This window comes from Carettochelys insculpta, chromosome 2, assembly GCF_033958435.1.
Source record: "Carettochelys insculpta isolate YL-2023 chromosome 2, ASM3395843v1, whole genome shotgun sequence".
NCBI classification, from domain to species: Eukaryota; Metazoa; Chordata; order Testudines; family Carettochelyidae; genus Carettochelys; species Carettochelys insculpta.
This window is the reverse complement of record NC_134138.1, coordinates 263,176,607-263,192,743: the sequence shown is the minus strand read 5'-3', so window position 1 is coordinate 263,192,743 and position 16,137 is coordinate 263,176,607. Positions and strand designations below refer to the sequence as shown.

The following is a 16,137-nucleotide window of genomic DNA, read 5'->3' as shown; positions in this document are numbered from 1 at the left end:
AAAAGCTTGCTAAGGTCACAGATTCCCTGACCCTGGGAGGTAGCTGTCACCCCTCAAGTGAGAAAAGCTCATTACCTAATTGATAAAATTGTTAGTCTTTAAGGTGCTACAGCAATGCCTTTTTTGTTTGTTTGCTTGTTTTTTTGTGAAGCTACAGACGAACACAGCTACGCCTCTCAGGCTATTTTTCATTAGGAGTCATTGATGCAATAACAAATCTTTCCTTATGGAGACTTTACAGTTTTAATTCAGTCTCTTGTTTATAGGGAAACCTTAATGACTTTCCTTTTGTGTTGCAAAGCATCTACAGAACAGGAGTTTGATGTATTGGGGGAAATCCTGGCCTCACTGGAGCTGGAGAAATGAGTGCATGCTTAAAGTGTGTGTTAAAATACCAGCAAGCAGTTCCCCCTGAAGGACCATGTATTAAAATATACTTTTTTTTTTTTTTTGCTGTAAGTCTATTTGTATCCTGGAAAGAGATAAAAATTTAATTCTGTAGTCATTGTGATCAAAAAAAGAAAAAATGGAAAGGGGAGACAGAGGCCAGGTCTGCACTATATTACAAATTTACACTTGTATAACTGTATTTTATCCAAAGGCTTGTCTACACTGGTTTTTTTTTTAATTTAAGAAACACCCCTTTTTCCAGGAGCGGGGGGGAACCCTGAGTCCACACTGCAAAGCTTGTTATTCTGGAATAACAGGGACATTTAACTTGAAATAGTAACTCCACCAAAATGAATGACTTGTCAATCCCTCCCTTTCAGTTTCAAAATTGACTCTGTGTGTACTAAGCAGAAGTAAATTACACATCATCTCATAGAGCTGGAAGGGACCCTGAGAGGTCATTGAGTCCAGTCCCCTGCACTCACAACAGAACCTATCACCATTCCTGACAGATTTTTCTTTTTTAAAATTCTAACCTGCCCCATACCCTGCAAGAACAGAGCTCACAACCCTGGGTTTACAAGGCTAATGGACTAACCACCAAACTACCCACCCCAAATTACAGCAACTGGCTTCCAGGGAGTCATCCCATCATTGCGTTTAATGCGAAATTGGGCTCTCTAATACAAATGCTCACTTTCAAAATGCTCTTCCAGTGTGAACACTCTTTTTATAAATAAGTTATTTCTGAAAAACCCTGCAGTTCAGACATAGCCCAAATCTCTGAATGACAGTTATACTGACCTCACACTTCAGGCAGAACTGTTAACAGAGAAGTTTCTATTGTCACTATAGCTACCATCTCTTGTAGAAGAGGATGAACTACATGAACAGTAGAATCTCTCCCATTGGCATGATATTGCCTTCACTAAATTGCTACAGTTTTTAAATGTAGACAGCCCTCACTGGAGCTGATGCAGAGTCTGCAGAGCTGCACACAGCACCTCTCAGAGTAACAGAGAGGAAGCCGTGCTAGTCTGTACACTATCAAAACAAAAAGCAGTCAAGTAGCACTTTAAAGACTAGCAAAACAGTTTATTAGGTGAGCTTTCATGGGACAGACCCACTTCTTCAGACCATAGCCTATGGTCTGAAGAAGTGGGTCTGTCCCACGAAAGCTCACCTAATAAACTATTTTGCTAGTCTTTAAAGTGCTACTTGACTGCTTTTTGTTTTGACACCTCTCAGAGGTGTGAGAGTGGCCCATTCATCTCAGTGGCAGCATACTCAGATACCCTATAAGTGATGCCTCTTTGGTATCACCAGGGGGTGACATTTAGAAAATACATTTTCTCCCTTCTCCAGTAAAGAAGAAGCTGAGTCTGATCCTCGCTGGGCCAAAGGGCGGCTGCATATTCAATCCATGCAGTGATGGAGCCGAGCTCAAGAAGCCCATTTCTGCAATCTACTGTGTAAGTAGCATCTCTTTTTGGTGACTCAATGGGTAGCACTTATTTTGTGGGTGCACCTTACTGGAGTACTGCCACTTCCTTACCTCCCCCAGTCCTCCGCCCATGGAGCCTTAGAGGATGAACAATCTAGAGCTGTTTTCTATTTCTATGCACTAGCACAGCTGATAGAAAATATATAGAAAAGCATTATAATATTATCAGCCCAGACACAAAATCTACCTGTACTCTGATGTGATGAACCCTGCTTGGCACTGGCCAGACCTCAGAGAAGATGACAGAGAGATAGCCGTGTTAGTCTGTATTCTATCACAGCAAAAAAGCAGTCCTGCAGCAAGAAGATCTGAAGAAGTGGGCATGTCCCATGAAAGCTTACCACCTAGTAAATTATTTTGTTCGTCTTTAAAGTACTACAGGACTGCTTTTTCAGGAAAGATGTGAGTGAACAAAAGAGACTCTAGAAGAGAACAACAAAAATAAAAGTTTTAGAAAACCTGACTGATGAAGAAAATTGAAAAAAGGGAATCTGTTTCGTTTCGGGAAAACCACACTGAAAGGGACCTTTTGCAGAGGACAGTTACAGAGTGACTGGGGATCAATGGCTCTTCATGACCACGGACAAGAAGCAATCGCAGCAAGGGGCACCTGAATAGCTAAGACGTGGGACAGAGAGGCACTGACCTTCCCACGAGCCCAGGATGCTGCACCCTTAAACACGGCACATCCCTCCTCGCTACCACTACTGGCCCACCTCGCTCCAGCGAAGTCATTGCGCACGCCCCAAAAAAACCTTTGCCCCACCTCTCCCTGGATCGGCCCGCCGGCCCAAGAACGCTATGCGCATGCGCAACAAAACCTGACCTCAGCTATCACGGACTCTGGCAGCAGCTTCGCGCATGTGCCGTGGATTACGGATTACGTCACCAAAACGCCGCCGTCTCGCTTGGCGCATGCCCATTGCGGCTCAGTAGCTTTGTTTTTGTAGCTTCGGCCGACTCAAGTGCGGCGCATGCGCCCTTCGTGAGAGCCTCGGCGCGGGCTGGGTCAGCCAGCCAACCAGCAACGTATTTGCTTCCCTGTCTTGGCAGGCAGGGTTGGCCCTCCACGATCCCATAATGCAACGCAGCGGCGACCCCCTGTTATCAGTGGTGGCCGCCATGTTGTGTTAGTTTGTTGTTCTCTTGCGGCTGCTAGTGCGGAGCAGGCGGCAGGAGGGGGGAGCAGTCTCCCCCCCGCTTGCACCCGGGCGCGGAGCTGGGCCTGCGTCCGGTGCCTTTCCGCCAGTACGAGCTCTCATTGCAGCCGCGGGAGGACCCGCTAGGAGCGGCCGCCGGCCGGCAGGAAGAGGCGCCATGGCTGCCGCTTTGGGAGGAGCAGGTAGCTGAGACCTGCTGTGTGACTGCTTGTGGAGGGGATGTGGGCAGCATTAGCGCACGGAGCCTCCTGGTACTGGGGGTTATTGCGGGGACACTGGCTGAAGAGGGCTGCGGGGGCAGCTGACGAGGACACTCGCCTTGGGGCCTAGCGGGGGAGGGGGGCGCCGAAGGGGCCTGTGGAAGGCTTGGATAATGATTAATCTGCCCAGTGCCTCGGCTTCCAGGCCTGGGGTCCTGGGGGGGGGGCGGGGTGGTGCCGCCTCATTGGCTGACTGCGCTGTGAATTATAGTTTCGCTAAGGGGAAGCGCAACGAAATTGACTCGGTTCGAATCCATTTCGCGGCTTCTCCGCAGGCTCCGAATCCCTGACCAGGCATGTCAGCGTCTCTTCTGATGTCTTTGAAAATTGTGGAGAGCAGCCGAGGGGCCTGTGTGGGACGGCTGCTGCGGGTCTCACTGACTCACATTTAGCAAAAGGGTTTTGCACTCGCAAGGGCTTTAAATTTTTTAAAAACTGAAGTTTCTAGATGTTGCAGTGTTGGTGTTTTCTTGCTGGGACAGGCATCTGCCTTACTACTGACACAGCAGCTTTCCCCAAGCTCTGGACTAGATGGCACCTACTAATCTATTTTTTCCCCTCACATTTTTTTCATAGGCTTTTGTTCCAGTGGCATTCAGAATCAGAATGTGATCACTTCCCAAGTATTAATAACTTATGTGTTTAAAAACTATCTTGTTATATAGTCTCAGAGGAGTAGTTGTGTTATTCTGTAGCATCACAAAAACAAGCAGTCTTGTAGAGCCTTAGGAACAGAGAGAGAGCCATGCTTGTCTATATACTGTCAAAACAAAAAAGCAGTCAAGTAGCACTTTAAAAACTAACAAAATAATTTATTTGGTGAGCTTTCGTGGCACAGACCCACTTCTTCAGACCATAGCCATACCAGAACAGACTCAATATTTAAGGCACAGAGAACCAAAACCTGTAATCAAGGTGGACAAATCAGAAGAAAAATTATCAAGGTGAGCAAATCAGAGAGTAGAGAGGCAGAAGGGGGGCCAAAGTAAAGAATTAGATTAAGCCAAGTATGCAAACGAGCCCCTATAGTCACCCAGAAAATTCCCACCTGGTTTCAAACCATGTTAATGTGTTGAATTTGAACATAAAAGAGAGTTCATCAGCCTCTCATTCAAGAGTGTTGTGAAAATTCATCTTTAGCCTTAATCACTAACAAATTTACTAGGTAATGAGCTTTCCTGGATATGACCCACACCTGTTATACAGATAGAGAACAGAAGCATTGGCAGATTAATTAATTTGCTGATAAACCTATACAAAATGTGTAGATATCAATGTCAGAACTCTTAATCAGTTGGCTATTCTTCCTTGAATTTTATGATTCTATAAAATTAAAACAGCATATTTCTTTGCCTTATCTGATTCTATATGTCCCTGGCAATATTTTGCACATTTTATAAAGCAATTTTGAATTGTTAAAGATGGAAAAGAGATGGTGGATCACATCTAATCAGTTTTCCAGAAAAATACAATTTAAAAAACATATTCATCTTCTTCCTACTCTCTAGCTGATTGGAGGATGTGGTTTCTTTTGTAGAAACAATATCATGATATGATTATCATTGGCACTAATAAGCAGACCCAATTGGGAGCAAGATTTAACTTGCTAGTAACTCTTAGTATTGAACATGGGTTGTTCAGGTCCACACAGCCCCTGCTATGTGACAGTGAATTCTGAAAACTTGGTTTCTGTTACCGAGGTTTTAAATATTCACATTGTGTATTTTGTGGGAAGGAAGAAGATATAAATTTTGGTTATATTTTAAAATGATCGCATGCTGAATGGATCTCCTTTTGTATGAAAATGTGTACATAATAGACAAGATAACATAAGGAAATTGTTGATCAAAAGTTTTTTTTTTCAGGCTACAGTTATTATCTTACTGTGGTGCCTAGGATCCCTAGTCATGGACCAGTTTGCCATTGTTCTAAGTGTGGTTCACAAAAATTGTTCTGGGTCAACATTGTGTTCAGCCATGAATGGAGTTTGGGAAGATGTCTTAGTCCCTATAAGCTTGTAGGCTATATATTACACAAACATTTTCCCCCTTTGAAAAAATGTGTTGCACATTGAAATAGTTCTTCTGATGTAATATTTGGGTGTAGTGCGTATCTGTACTTTCGCTATCACACTGTAGCTAGTAGAGTTAAACCGCAGGTTAAGGTTATATATTATTCAATATTACAGCATTTGTTTTAATCTACATATAGAAGGATAGTAACAGATACCCGTGTTAGTCTATATTCTATCAAAACCAAAAAAGCAGTCTAGTAGCCCTTTAAAGACTAACAAAATAATTTATTGGGGGGTGAGCTTTCATGGGAGAGATCTGCTTCTTCAGATCATAAAGTGGGTCTGTCCCATGAGAGCTCAACACCTAATAAATTATTTTGTTGGTCTTTAAAGTGCTACTGGACTGCTATTTTGTTTAAATAGAAGGATGTTGTCCTTTTCAGAGGAGGTGTTTACAATGTAATTTCAAAGAAATCATAGAAAACTGTAGGCCATGGATGCCGTGCTGAAAAATAAGCAACACAACAAGATCATATAGTTACTCAATTTAGGTATGTGCACATTTTAGTTCTTCAGTTTTTCTAAAACAAAAAGAAGCGCTCATGCTATAGATTCAATTCTTGTTCCCACTGCAGAATGGAATTTTAGGGAATGAGGAGAATATTGTCTGAGTGGTCTATAGGGAGGCCACTTCCTGTGCAGGGGGTGAAACAATAATGAGAGATGGAGTTGGTGGTGGAGGGAGCGGACAGGTGTCATCAGGGATGGTATCATTAGCTTGATAGACAATGAAGGACATTGTTTATGGTGGCCTTGAAAGTAATACAAGTTGAAACTTGATGTAGTGACAAGTATCAGAGGGGTAGCTGTGTTAGTCTGGATCTGCAAAAGCAACAAGGGGTCCTGTGGCACCTTATAGACTAACAGAAATGTATGAGCATAAGCTTTCGTGGGCAAAGACCCACTTTGTCGGATGCAGGATGAAATGGGTCTTTGCCGACGAAAGCTTATGCTCATACATTTCTGTTAGTCTATAAGGTGCCACAGGACCCCTGGTTGCTTTTGTTGTAGTGAAGAAAACAATCAGTGAAGAGTTGCAAGAGTATAAAATGGTTAGAACTGGCGAGGCAGATAACTTTAGCTAAGTGTCTTATCTGGTCTCGAAGAGAGGTTGTGTCTTGAGGATTATGATACAGTAGACAGATTGGTTTTAGATTAGAGTCACAACTCTTTTTGGATAAAGAAGGTTTGGACCCAAGAGAGAACAGAATTTCTGCCACCAGTGCTCTAGCTTCCTTCCCTTCATCTTTGGTGTTGGCCATTGCAGAATTAGAGTTGTAGTATGTGTTTTTCTGAACCTTGCCCAGGTCCAGTTGAAATTTTCTCATTTCACTGTCACTTAATTTCTCTTGACAATAGAAGATAGAACCTAGAGAAAGATTCCATTTTTGTGCAAATGGGCAAAGTCCAGGATATTTTTGTATACCTAAGATGCATGCTATTTTGTCATGGTGTTTGACACATAGTACTACTGTTTTGTTTTGTTGTTACTGAAACTTGTGAGAAGGGACGGACAGAAGACAGGCATTTGAAAATTACACTGATCTGAGGCCAGGACTAGTATCCAGTCAAGGAACCATGCCAGTAAGGCATTTCTACTTTAAATACCTACTGTCAAATACTTTTGAAGGTTAAAACTAGATTTTTTTCAAACCTTTGGTAAGCTGTCCTTAAAAGTTGTACTGTTCTGGTAGCCATCTTTCCAGGCTGATTCAGCGTTACCTTGCATTTGCTATTATGACAAGTGCTAGAGCTTACCAAGTGCTTCCACTTTTTTCAAAATCTAATGGTGGTGTAGAACTTTATTGTGTTTTTGTAACAAAAAGGCAGTTAAAACTGAAGTTGAGATGAGAGAAGTGAGATCTCATCATAATGATATGAATGTATTTTCTTTAAACTCTATCATCTTCTACCTGACAGGGCCTGAAACTTTTTATATGAATAATTTCTTTTCCAAACACTGGTCCTAGATCAATGATCAGCGGGAGAGCAGTATATAATCTCTGACAATTACCATTATTCATTGTTCACTTTTGCTTATTGTTTTCTATTATCACCTGTAGCAAATCATTCTCTCTTTATAACAGATAGCTGAGTCTTTAATAAACAAAACAAAAATAGAAAGATATTCAATAAATATAAGTAGAACTGCCCAAAATTTTGTGTAATTTTATGTAATTGTAATTTGACAAACCACAACTGTTCTGCATGTTTTGAAGAAGCAAAGCAGTCTGAAGTACGCTAATTGAGAGCCAAATTGTGCAGTCTTTATCCTTCTGTGAGCACTTACTCACTGAGATACTCCTGTGGAAGTAATTGGCATTTTATTAATAAATGCTTGCTTACATGAGTGGTGCAGTCTAGCCCTGAACTAATACAGTGTATGTACACTTGTGTGCTGTTACCTGCTCGAGGTAATTAGGGGACAAGTGGCTTTTCTGTCATGCAAACTGACTGCATGATTGTCTTGTTATGAAATATGAAAGTATGTTGAGTTCATATATGTGAAGTTTTGATGCTTTGCAGTATGTTAACAGGTCTAAATCCAGACTGGATTTTAGGAATTCCAGTTTTTTATTAAATTTTCCCCACATTTTCACTTTCAAGTGTTGCATTATCAGGTAAAGTAAAACACATAATTCAAACCAGCGTAAGGGGTTGTTTATGCCAAGAGAATGGGATGTTCCTGGTATGGGATTGTTTGTCCTAAAACTAAACAGAAAAGAGACAAAATGACCGAGTCAAGTACGGTCCTCCAAACTGGCATAAGAGTGACTGTTGAAAGAGACTGCACCATGTTGAGTCAGAAAAATAGGGTGAACCTGGACAAGGAAAGCTTCTATATTAGAAGAGAGATAAAACAGAAATTTGGAGCAGTGTTCTGTTTTGGCACAGCTATATCAGTGCTTAAGGTTTGCAAACTAGAAGAAACTATAAACGGAAACCAAATTGACTATAGCCTTTTTGTAAAGTTAATGGGGATGAAGAAAAAATGCACTTGGATGGAATTCCCATTTAGAAATTTTTACTAAAGATGTTAAATGCACACCTTTAACAATCCCCTCTAAGACGTCAAAAAAACCCCCCCACTGTTTTAAAAAGATATCATTTAAATAAAGTATTTACATTTTTCTTTGATTTTTCCAGCGCACCCCCAAACCTTAAATTAGTTAAGGACCCAAGCAATGCCGGTTAATTTTGCTAGTAATAAATAAACAAAATGAGGTTAAGCTCTGAAGAGTTAGTGTTTATCTACAGATAGAAGTCGGTTGTATTGCTTTAAGTGTGGTGTATCTTCCTCTACATGGGCATAGTTACATCAGTGTATCCTATTCCCCTTTTTGTACAAACTAAGCTGTACCTATATAAGGCACCTTTTTACTAGTACTGTGGTGTCCAACATGCTAGCCATAAGCCACATATAGCTAGTTGGCTGGCTGAGTGTGGCTGGTTGGCTTGAACAATAAATGTCTTTTCAGAATAATGTGTCTAGTTTGCTATAGCAGCAAAATGGCTATAGTGGCTACTGCCTCAGAACTGGTTTGACACCAAAGTACTTGTATAACGTGCCCCTACTAGTGACAAACTCTGCCATGAAGCCTCTAGGGGTTCCATGCGAGTCCCAAGCTTGAATAAGGGAAGAGGATTGGTCAGATGTGTCGATGTGCTGATTGTAAACCAACAATACGACTGAAATCTGATGCCAGTATAACTAACTGATAAAAGATGCAAGTTTAGATGTTGCCCGGATAAACAAGGTCTCCGCTCTCAGTTGAGTGATTGGGGTTGAATTGATAAGTTGACTACCTACCAAAAGAAAATTAAAACTAACTCATATATATAATCAGTTGGAATGTGGAACGTCTGAATGCTGTGGGTGCCTGGGAAGTTACAGCTACTTCAAAAGGAGGTGGCTGAACTTTCTGAGGAGCAGACATCAAGGTGAAACTCAAGAGAAAGTATAAGAAACACAGTTCAAAAAATGAAGAGATGTGGCAAGGTTAGGTGAGGAAGAAATAGGGAATGTGTACAAAGTAGAGCTCAAAGAGAAGATCAGGAATGTGGAGGCAGAGACACCCCTAGATAAGAAAGTTGACTGGATAGCCACAGCAATAGAAGAGGCAATTGAGCAGACAGTTTTGGGAGGAGACAAGATCAATAAGAAGTGGGTTACACAGAAGAGACTGCAGTTCTTCCAAGAGAAGAGAGCATTGACAATTGGAAGGGATGTTTCCAAGAGGGTGGAACAGCAATACAGAGTGAAGTGCAATGAGGTAAGGAAAGTGGCCAGAATGGATAATGCAAAATGGTTAGAGGAGCAGGGACAGTGTGAAGTTTTATGCTGCTGCTACACTACCTTGGTCCTGTCAGAGGGGCAATGGTAATGAGGCAATTCGAAGCAAGCTAATGAGGTGCTGACATGCATATTCAGTACGTCATTAGCATAATGGTGGCAATGCAAACAAACTTCAGTTTTCATATTGACAGTGAAGATGGGGCGGCTTTGAAATAATTACCTCACTTCGACATTCCCTTGCTCCCACAGAACTAGAACGGAGTAAGGGAATGTTGAAGCGGGGCGCTTATTTCGAAGCTGCCCCCATCTTCACTGTCAATATGAAAATAAAAGTTTGTTCTCATGGCCCCCATTATGCTCCTGGAGCGCTGAATATGCATGTCAGCGCCTCATTAGCCTGCTTCGAATTGCCTCATTACCATGGCCCCTCTGATGAGACCATGGTAGTGTAGCAGCAGCCATACAGAGGTATTGTGGCAAATGTAAGACCCAGGGAGGCATGTAAGATCATCAGGAATACTAACAGGAAGTGGCAAGCCAAAGCAGATGGCGATCATGAGCACCTCATCATTCTCGTCTTTGAACAAGGAGAAGGTTGTGCAGGTATGGACAAGATATTGCACCGATCTGTACAAAGCACAGTTGGAACCGAGTGCCTCTGAGAGGCTGGTCGAAACACTGAAAGAGATCACCACTGAGCATTGAGAGCGAGACTGATATTTTGAAAGAGGAAGTTGAAGGATCAGTGAAATGGCTAAAGAATGACAAGAGCTCTGGAAAAAAGATCATGGGAGAGATGATCAAATACAATGAAGAAAGTGTGATTCAGGGAGTATGCTGGCTGTGCACTATAGTGTGGAAGAAGGGAAGGCACCTAAGTAATGCATCGGATGAAGTGGGTCTTTGCCCACCGACGCTTATGCTCCAAAATATGTTAGTCTCTAAGGTGACGGGGACTGCTTGTTTTTTCACCTAAGGAATGGACAAGATCTGTGCTAGTGACAGTGCAGAAGAAAGGAAGCACGTTGGAATGCAAGAACTACAGAATGATTGCCCTAGCAAGTCATCTAGGCAAGTTGCTGAAGATGATACTGATGGAGAGACTGAGATCGCACATAGAAGAACATCTGGCCAATGAACAAGCGAGATTCAGGAAAGATAGAAGCACCATACAGTAGATGTTGGCACTAAGATTGATAGCAGAGAGAGCTTGATGGTAGAACAAGAATATCTATAATTGCTTAATCGAAAAAAACATTTTTTCAGAAGGCATTTGACAGTATAGGTCAGAAAGTGACTTGGGCATCATATGGAGTGGATAGAAGACTGATACGGTTGTTGAAGGGTATCAACAGTAATGCAGAGGCAGCGGTGAGAATGTTCAGAGTTGGGAAGTTGGTTTAAAACAAGTAGAGGTACAAGACAAGGAGATTTGATATTGCCGAGTATCTTCATCACACACCTAGAGAGACTGATGAACAAAATCAAGGAAAAGGTAGAGGGGTATCAGTGCAGGGGATGAGAAATAACTTGAGGTTTGCAGATGATATAGTTATCTGGGAAGATGAAGAGAAGCTAGAGAGAAAGGTGGAGGTGCTTAATGAGGAAGGGAAGCAGTATGGGTTGATTATGAACATCGATAAAATGAAGACAATGGTATTAGGATGGAACTAGAGAATGTAGAAAAGGTCACATACCTGGGGAGTACCATGACGTATGATCTAGACCAGTGGTTCCCAAACTTTTTGGCATCATACTCCCGTTTTGATTTTTGAGAAACCCTCAGCCCCCCAACTCTTTTTTTGCCATGCCTGAGCCGCCTGCCTGAGCCTCTCCCGTCCCCCAAAGCCAGCCACTGCCAGCCCCTCATCTAACTCCACCCTCCTCCTCCTCTACAACCTACATTCACTCACTTTTGGAGGAGGCAGCTAGCTCCATGTGGGCCTTCACAATCTCTCTGCGTTTTATAGGGCTGCGCCAGGTTGCCCACGTGAAATGGCAGGGGTGATTGCTGGAAGCAAGGGCCGGCTTATTCTTTAGGTGAGGGGCTGGGTTGCCTTGAACCTCCCCTGGAATTTCTTCATGAGCCCCCCAGTTTGGGACAACTATGATCTAGACTGTAGGATGGGAATAGCGACTAGAATAGCGAAAGCAAGAGTGAGTTTGAGGGTGATGGATAAGATCTGGAAAAGCAAAGCGATTAGCTTAGGAACAAAGCTGAGCATCTTGAAAATATGTGTAATCAGTGGCATGTTGTACAGATGTGAGACGGGTGATAATGAAAGATTCAATGAGAAGGATGTTGGTGTTCGAGAGGAGTTGTTGTAGAAGAATCCTGAGAATAGGATGGGTGCAGAAGGTCACCAGTGAAAGAGAACTTATTGCAAAAAGTTATACAACAGAAGCTATACAGCTATTTGGGTTATACTTGCAGAATGAACAGCAAGCAAAAAGTCAGGTCCCTGGTGTTCAGTATGATGGGTGGCTCAAATAGGAGAGGCAGACCCACAGAGAATGGGTAGATTGGTGCGGAGTTAGTCTACAGAAGCTAAGCCACTCCGCGCTCAGCAAGGAAAGATGGAAGGAAATAGTGAGGGAGGCGGCATACGCCAACGGGCACTGAACCCTTGGTTAATGACGATAACTAGTGACAGTACTGGTAGAACTGTTTGGTTAGAAAATCACACCCCAACTGTCATGGTTATATTGGTATAAAAACTTTTTGTAGAGTAGACCATACCTGGGTGTATATGATGGAGCAGGGGAAAATAGAGTGGTGATGTAATTGGCATGATAATTCTGGAATATGGTCCATAGAGCAGTGTTTAACTATAAGGGGGCAAGATGTCATTTAGTAAGACTGGAAAGAAAGCCATCTGGAAGCAAGATAATGTGAAATCCTGGGTCAGCATTTTAGCTGTGAGGGTAGGAAAAAAGATGGCTCTTGAATGTTGTGCAACGAAGAATTGTTAAAATTTAAAATGTAAAATTTGGGATCTGGAGTGCTGAACTCATAGGCTAATGTTGTATTCCTGTGGTGCTATGCAATGTATTTAGGACTGAAAAATATTGTTTCTTGCTCTAAGAACTGGGAAAAAACAATTTTTTTATGCCTCATGACCATCTTTCTGTTTGGAATTGCTTGCCTTTCATTGGGTCACAAACTGTTGCAAACAATTTTAATGGTATGGGTGTGCATGGGTTTTTATTTTGAAAACTGTTGCATTAGAGATGACTACCCTAGCTGAGTTTTCATTTTTTTATGCTCACCTTTGGTTTTCCCTAAGTGCCATTAATTTAGACAAAAGGAAAATAAATAGGGTTGGCATTTGTCAAAGAGGATATCCAGTGGAACTAGAGAAACTGAACAAACAAATCTTAGGCTGAAATTAAAAAGGTATGGGTTTTTAAAAAGCCTGTTTCGAAACAAACCCTCAAAATATCATTCAGAGAGAGGCCTTGGTTGGTACCCCTTGACTTAAGTGACAAATAGCATTTACTTTAACTGGGAAAATGATGGTACAAAAATGGCACCTCTCTTCTTACAGAATCCATTAAAACAGTGAACATGCTAATCTGAAATTCCAGTGATTGTTTTATTTTCTCATAACAATACTCCAGTTGCAGGTGGGGAGTAGAATATTCTCTTCTTGCAAGAGAAGAATACTGGTTCTTCTGGGTTACAGGACAGACATGCTAGCTGGGCAATATGGGCAGATCATTTGAACACTGCATACTCTGTGTTTTGTGAACACATTTAAGATTTCAGTTTGAGAATTCCAAGTAGTCACCACTTACAAATTCACTTAAGAAGTACAACATTTCCTGATAACCAGTCTGCACAGCCTGGCTTTTTTAGGTGATATTAAACATTTTTAAACCATCTGAAAGCAGATATAGCTTACTTTCTGCTTGTGGCCTGACTGTTTTGACTAACTTTTCAAACAATGTTCTGAAATCCTTTCCTACATTGCAGTCTCACTTCTATCAGCAACAAGATCTCTACATCTTGCTGCTGTTGCTACTGCTTTCTGAAGACCCAAGCTCCATCTTAGCTTTTTGAATTAAACAAATTCTAGAGAAAAATTGTAAAACCAAAAACAGTAATACATTACTTCCTAAAGAGAACAAGTTTCTGGTTCAGGATTAGAAAATCTTTAGTGTGTCCTTTATATTCCAGTAAGGGTAAGAAATAGCTAATATAGTCTTCTGCTTTACAGATGATGACTTTGATCAGTTTGATAAACCTGGTGCAGAAAGATCTTGGCGAAGAAGAACTGGAGATGACGACTGGGACAGGTAGTTAACACTTTTTCATGTTCAGACATTGAATTACATTGCTTTGTTTTTTTGGAGTGGCATTTTATATTCTAATACTTAAAACAGTGCAATTCAGGTGCTAGTGAAGCTGTTGGATGTTGTGTGCATGTGAGTGGATGCTAAATGTTGCCAAACATATACCTGCTTTGACAAGCTTATTGTCTGAAGGCATGAAAAGATTACAGCATTGAGTAGAATTATATGTTGGGTGTATGTAACTGTTTTTTCAGTCAGCTTTCTGACTACATTTAGCTTGACATATTCAGTGCTGCTTAGGAATTTTAACCAGTCTGAGGCACAAGCCTTAAACAGCTGATGACTTCTGTTAAAACTTGCGAGCATTGGCCACCTTTTTTTTTAAAAAAAATAAAAGTCCTTATTCATTTTGGGAGGAGTGCAGGGAGGAGAAGAGATGAAGTTTTTATATTTTTCTGTTTGAAAAATATAAAACTATTGATAAGATTAGAAAATGTAACCAAACTTCAGCTGGGAGGCAAAGGTATTCTTTAGCATTGAATTCTACAATCCTGCTACACTTGTTCAAGCTACTTTCCAAGAAAAGTTTACCTTTTATTTTCCATGATGCAGGTTGAACCATTCTAGTCCGGCACCCTCGGGACCTGACTGGTGCCGAATGAGAGAATTTGCTGGACCACAGAAGGTTAATATTGTCTAGTACATTAATTACTCTTCCACTGCTTACTGGGCTCTTGGAAGACATATGTGGTAAATTACAGCTAAATAACAGCACAGAACACTGAGAGCCAGGACCAAAAACTATGAACCCAGTAGTGTCCAATAGGAATTCAAAAATGGCCACACGTTTGTCCTCCTTCCATATTCACCAAAGCCCCCACCCCCACTCTAAATAAATGCCCTCCCCCAGAGCCTGGCACCTCTAGCCCCCATTCTACATCAGTGCCAGTGACTCGCTAGAGTTGGAGCGGCTGGGACCGCTGCCACCCGCTTCTTCCACCAAGTGATAGGGCCCATACACAGAGCAGGCAGATGGCCCTCTCAGCATGCAGCTCTGAGAGGAGCCATATTTAAATGCTCCAATAGCTGCATGCTGCTTCAGAGACAGGAATTGCCACACCCTGGTGTCCTGTTCGCCCCATGTGACGAGTGGTGAATGTATTGGATACCACAGCTGTAAACAAACTTTGAGACCCCAGGAAACTTGGCCACAAACATGGTAAGTGGTCGAATGGCTAACTAAACTCATGCCAGATTACAGATGTTGCAGGATGAGAGTGCGCCGAACTGGAGTGTTTCAACCTGTAGTAGGATGGTGATTTGTTCAGACATTTGGTATAGTGAAAGCTATGTGGAGTTTAATCAAAGTCCCTAATTGATTTAATGCTTTTGTCTGATCTTTGAGTCTGTTTACTGTTTTTATCCACTCTGTGGGCATGTCTGGGCTACAAAAGCTGCCACAGTTAGTAAAATATTCGTGTGTGTACATTCTTGGCATCCGTGCTGTGCTTAAATCACTAGAACTGCTTGTTTTGATAGTGTGGTTCAGCATGGGTATTGTACAACTTGCAGCTGTCCAGCATGATGTCTTTTGGGAAGTTTTGGCAGTGAATGGTGGGGAAGAAACAAGTTGCTTGGGGTAACCGGGAGTTCAGGGTCAAGTTTCTGTCATGCAGCTTTTCCATCTCATAGAGCTTTCTCTAATTTATAATTTTTGTGCCTGTTTTGAAAATCCGATGAATCTCCTGTGATATTTCCCAGGGTATGGTTTGGACTGTTGAACAGCCATGTCCTTCTGATTTTCCAGTGTGGGGTGCGTTTTGCTGTGGGAGACAACACTTGTGATCTGACCGCACACGGCATCCATCATGTAAATTTTTCTGAGCTATTCTGTGTGGCTACATTTACACTGTGCATTTGTTTCAAAATGCTTTATGCAATTTGAGTAAATTATTTCAGAATGTCTTATTCTGAACTTGGTGCCATCCAAATGGCTCTGAAGTTCAGAATGAGAGGCTATTTCGAGCATACAACAAGGGGGTACTGGAATTGGCATAGAGTGCCAGAAATAGCAGCTCTGTTTTGGGTGCTGCAAAAAGCCACAGCATTGCAGGGTAAACATAACCTATGAGTGTTACATCCAGACACCCATAAAT

The 16,137-nt window shown here is 41.9% G+C and overlaps 1 protein-coding gene across 3 annotated transcripts in view; it reads left to right on the top strand.

Annotated features, from left to right (window-relative positions):
• The first annotated feature begins 2,991 nt into the window (after positions 1-2,991).
• The window catches only part of RBM33 (RNA binding motif protein 33), a 136,692-nt gene continuing 123,546 nt past the window's right edge, over positions 2,992-16,137 (top strand). For all 3 annotated transcript variants that reach the window (XM_074985080.1, XM_074985078.1, XM_074985081.1), the window contains exons 1-2: positions 2,992-3,236; positions 13,906-13,984. In XM_074985080.1, coding sequence (XP_074841181.1) covers positions 3,212-3,236; positions 13,906-13,984 — 104 coding nt within the window. In that variant the 5' untranslated portion in view covers positions 2,992-3,211. The remainder of the gene's footprint in view (positions 3,237-13,905; positions 13,985-16,137) is intronic.